This window comes from Diaphorina citri, unplaced genomic scaffold (assembly GCF_000475195.1).
Source record: "Diaphorina citri unplaced genomic scaffold, Diaci psyllid genome assembly version 1.1 scaffold785, whole genome shotgun sequence".
NCBI classification, from domain to species: Eukaryota; Metazoa; Arthropoda; class Insecta; order Hemiptera; family Psyllidae; genus Diaphorina; species Diaphorina citri.
Genome location: NW_007378218.1, coordinates 17,825 through 22,321, shown reverse-complemented (window position 1 = coordinate 22,321; position 4,497 = coordinate 17,825). Strand labels below are relative to the sequence as shown.

The window sequence follows — 4,497 nt, the reverse complement described above, 5'->3', positions numbered from 1 at the left end:
CGCGGGTGGCAGAGAAAAATAGCTAAGAGTTATTTTCTCTCTTGAGTTGTGAAGAGTCCTCCACCTTCCAAACCCAACACATGAATAACTGCAATGACGTCCCCAATAGTAGATGCCGATCCAAGATTTGAGCCTATTGTTCCTTCTACATCAGGTAAACCCAACACATGAATAACTGCAATGACGTCCCCAATAGTAGATGCCGATCCAAGATTTGAGCCTATTGTTCCTTCTACATCAGGTAATGGTCTTTTCAATGAAATTTCCGAGCCATCCGCCATCCCTTCTTGAGAATTAGTCATCATGAATATTTTGCCAATCGGGACTTCCTTGGCCTCAGTGATAACACAAAATGCTTTCCTGTCTCTGGATAGACACCTTGCTTTCCCTTTCTCCTCCTTAATTTGGATCTTTGGCACATACATTTCATACCCATCCTTTGTAGTGGTGTAGTAATATTCACTTGCCAAAAATTTATGCGATGCACCAAGATTTGGATCTTTGGCACATACATTTCATACCCATCCTTTGTAGTGGTGTAGTAATATTCACTTGCCAAAAATTTATGCGATGCACCAATTTTGTCATTAACAGTGACCCAAACATTTCCGCTAGCTTTTGTCACAATTGCATGAGTTTCCACAAAGAACGTCTCTGCTTGGTAATCCATAGTACAAGTTTGTGATAAGCGGTTACGGAAAAAGCTCCTTTTATATTGGAACATTCTATTCCCATGAATTCGGTTGTTGAGAGATGGTTGAGTGCAATCTGCAGGATCACATTCGTCTGGTTGACTACAAATCTTGCCAATCAGGGATCCCTCCGAGTTACTGATCTTCTTCAGTTCTGATTTCCCTTGTGTCACAATTGCAGTGTTCTTGGTGCCCTTTCATCTTGGCGAATTCACAAATCGCAGTATACCTTTGAGTTTGATGAAATGTAACCATTAATTCGTCTGGTTGACTACAAATCTTGCCAATCAGGGATCCCTCCGAGTTACTGATCTTCTTCAGTTCTGATTTCCCTTGTGTCACAATCGCATTGTTCTTGGTGCAACCCCTTTCATCTTGGTGAGCAAAGGCGAATTCACAAATCGCAGTATACCTTTGAGTTTGATGAAATGTAACCATTATACGATTTGTAATATGCCTCAACAGTACGTCTTGTACATCAGAACTAATTTGTACATCTGGTGGTGGCGGCGTTGTGATTTTTACTTGGGAAGTGCATGATTTAAGGCTGCACAGCAATCTGTCTTGATCGTCACCCTTTGCCCAGGATAGTGTTAGACCTAGCAATGTCATTACTTGGAGGAAATTTGTCATGTTGTGGGAACTGATTCTGTACTTGTAAAGTAAATGATATGTTTTTACTAGAAATGAGAACGAAACTAGTTGAATAGAAAAACACATTGCATACTTTTCAAAATTGCAGGCGCATTTGAAACTTTGGGGGCGTGTACCTCCTTTAGGAAGGATTTTCGCAACTTTTACTATAGAGTTGACCCCCCCTAAAATGACCCCAAAAACATATGGTTAAAGTTTTTGCACACTTTTTTGAATCACCCTGTATAAATAAGAAGAAATTACCATATCATTCTCTTGGAGGGTTTCAGCAGTCCCCGCTGTCCCAGTAGCAGCACCAGGAGGTACCCCCCCCCCCCCCTAAAATGACCCCAAAAACATGTGGTTAAAGTTTTTGCACACTTTTTTGAATCACCCTGTATAAATAAGAAATTACCATATCATTCTCTTGGAGGGTTTCAGCAGTCCCCGCTGTCCCAGCAGCAGGAGGTACCATATCATTGTGGGGGACAGCATCTGGCTTGATCCTGAGCCTAAAAGTTGGCTTTCCATTTTCTTTGAGAATTTTGTACCTTGTCCAATCCTGAACATCTTTTTCCAACTGAAAGAGATGTTGACATGAACAATAATTATTATGGTAGAGTGATTTTCCGGAAGGAAGGAAAATACACCTATTCACTACTAAAGCGTGATGTATGTATGACTTGACAAACACTTAAACTTGATATTGTAAGAGTCAAGTTACCCACCTCCTCACATTAACCTCATGCACCCAGCCTGAGTGGGGTTAGGCGAAAGTCAGTAGCACGTGATTCCCCACATGGTCACCCATCCGGATACTATCCATGCGCAACGTTGCTTCAGTGATCCATTGGGAACTGCTGTACCCTTTTGCGGATATTTTGATCCCCCAATTTTTTTTATGGAATCTAAAAACAGACAACCAAGGTTCAAACAAACGCGCCTTTGAATTTTTTTTTTTTTTTTCTAAATAATGTCCAAAGGACTTTTATTTATTAATACAATCTAGTTGCAAACTAATAAGTATTTTTATTCTAATCTTAAATTACTAAAGGGATCTAAAACTAACTTTTGTACATGGACACAAGTAGATTTGTCTGGCAGGTGGTTACCAGCTATGGGTACCTAATTGATTAGTTCATGCGGTTTTACACGCTTTAACCGTCTGGTTAGGTCTTCAACCCTAAGAAGATGGACAGTCTCAGGGTTGGGGTGATCCTGTAGCCTCTCAAGATGTCTAGAGGCAATTTTTTGCATGCATTCCTTCACTGACTCAATGCCTAAATCTCGATGGAGATCATCATTTCTTATGTACCACGGAGCATTTACAATGGTCCGGAGTACTTTATTCTGGAATCTTTCAATTATCATTCGGTTGGATGGACAGGTGCACCCCCAAAGTTGGATGCCGTAAGTCCATATCGGCCTTAAGACCTGTTTATAAAGCAGAAGCTTGTTCTCAATTGGTAGTGTTGAGTATCTACCAAGCAGCCAATACATTTTTCTAAACTTGATGTTAAGTTGTTCCCGTTTCTTTTTCACATGTTCCTTCCATTTAAGCTTGACATCCAGGGTCATCCCCAGATATTTAGCTTGGTTGGAGTGAGGAATTACAACGTTATTGAGGTAAACTGGCATGTATGGCAGATTTCTATTAGTGAAATCTATATGCACAGATTTACTCTCATTTAATTTGATTCTCCACACATTAGTCCATCTGTGGAATTCGGAAATAGTTACATTTAACTCTGCTGCATTATCTTGAGTGTTATCACCAACGGTTAAGAATGCCGTGTCATCAGCAAATGTAGCAATAGTGTTTCTTGAGTTTTCAGGGATGTCGCTGGTGAATAATAGGTAGAGCATAGGGCCCAACACACTGCCCTGGGGTACACCAGCATTGACACTCATCAATTTGGAATAGCTGTCATCTTGCTTTATTCTGAAGTATCGGTCTGACAGATACGATTCCAGAATTTTCGCAAGATTACCTGGTAGTATCTTCTTTAATTTGAAGATAAGTCCCTCATGCCAAACTTTATCGAATGCTTGAGATACATCGAGAAAGATGGCCGAGCAGACTTTTTTATCTTCTATGGCTTTTTCAATTTGGCTGGTGATCCTGTGAACTTGCTCAATGCAATTATGCTTAGAACGAAAACCGAACTGGTGGTCTGGTATCAGTTTTCTTTCATTTATAATTTCAATGAGGCGTTTCTTTAATATTTTTTCAAACAACTTTGATAAGACCGGAAGTAAGGATATTGGTCTATATGAAGTAAGTTCAGTTTCTGGTTTTCCCGGTTTTGAAATCATGATAACTTCGGCTATCTTCCATATTTGTGGTACGTATTTTAGTTTAAATGCAGCGTTTATGATCTGTGTAATTTTAACGTCTGCTATGCGTGGGAGTTGTTTTAGTACTAGGCCCGTGATGAGATCGTATCCAGGTGCCTTTTTAGGGTTAATCTCTTTATTGATAGTACGCTGTACTTCTCTTACTGTAGTACATGGGATTTCGTAGTCCATGTCCGAGTATTGTACCTCTTCGAGGGGAAGTATGTCCGCCACTGGATTTCAACATTGCATGTGGATAGTACCTGAATGGGAGACCATTTGGGCAATCACTTGCCGCTGGTTTCTCGGCTCAGAAATCCTCTGTTCCGAGGACCTTTTCCCCTCTTTTGAAGAACCACACACAAAGATGATATCATATTACTGATGTATCCTAGGGTCATGAAGTCTGAGATTCGGAATGAGAAGACTTTGACATTCAGTTTTTAAACTCATGAGTATTTAATATGAACATAAAATTACACACACAAAACAAACCAAACCGTGACCATGTGAACTCGACAAGACTCTAAAGTCTGAGATTCGGAATGAGAAGACTTTGACATTCAGTTTTTAAACTCATGAGTATTTAATATGAACATAAAATTACACACACAAAAAGAACAAACCAAACCGTGACCATGTGAACTCGACAAGACTCTGATCACAGTGTTGCCAATGCACTCAGGAGGTTTCTAGGCAACAGTGTTGCCAATATTCAACAATTACTATCTGCACCAACCTATATGAGGTATGGAACAGTCCTTTGTAATATTTGGCTCATAGGTTAAGTGTAACCATTATACGATTTGTAATATGCCTCAACAGTACGTCTTGT

General features: G+C 39.9%; 1 protein-coding gene across 1 annotated transcript; it reads right to left on the bottom strand.

Moving 5' to 3' along the window:
- Positions 1–508: 508 nt before the first annotated feature.
- Positions 509–1,393, bottom strand: LOC113468596. The gene is made up of 2 exons (XM_026825639.1): positions 1,105–1,393; positions 509–921 (listed from the first exon to the last, which is right to left on the bottom strand). Exons 1-2 carry the CDS (start codon positions 1,323–1,325, stop codon positions 828–830), a joined length of 315 nt encoding a protein of 104 aa, XP_026681440.1. The 5' UTR covers positions 1,326–1,393; the 3' UTR covers positions 509–827.
- Between the last annotated feature and the right edge of the window lie 3,104 nt (positions 1,394–4,497).

Coding starts and splice junctions, on each gene's coding strand:
- LOC113468596 (XM_026825639.1), bottom strand. CDS start 1,325: ATGACAAATTTCCTCCAAGTAATGACATTGCTAGGTCTAACACTATCC. Junction 922..1,104: donor ACATTTCATCAAACTCAAAG/GTATACTGCGAT, acceptor TCAAACTCAAAG/GTATACTGCGATTTGTGAAT.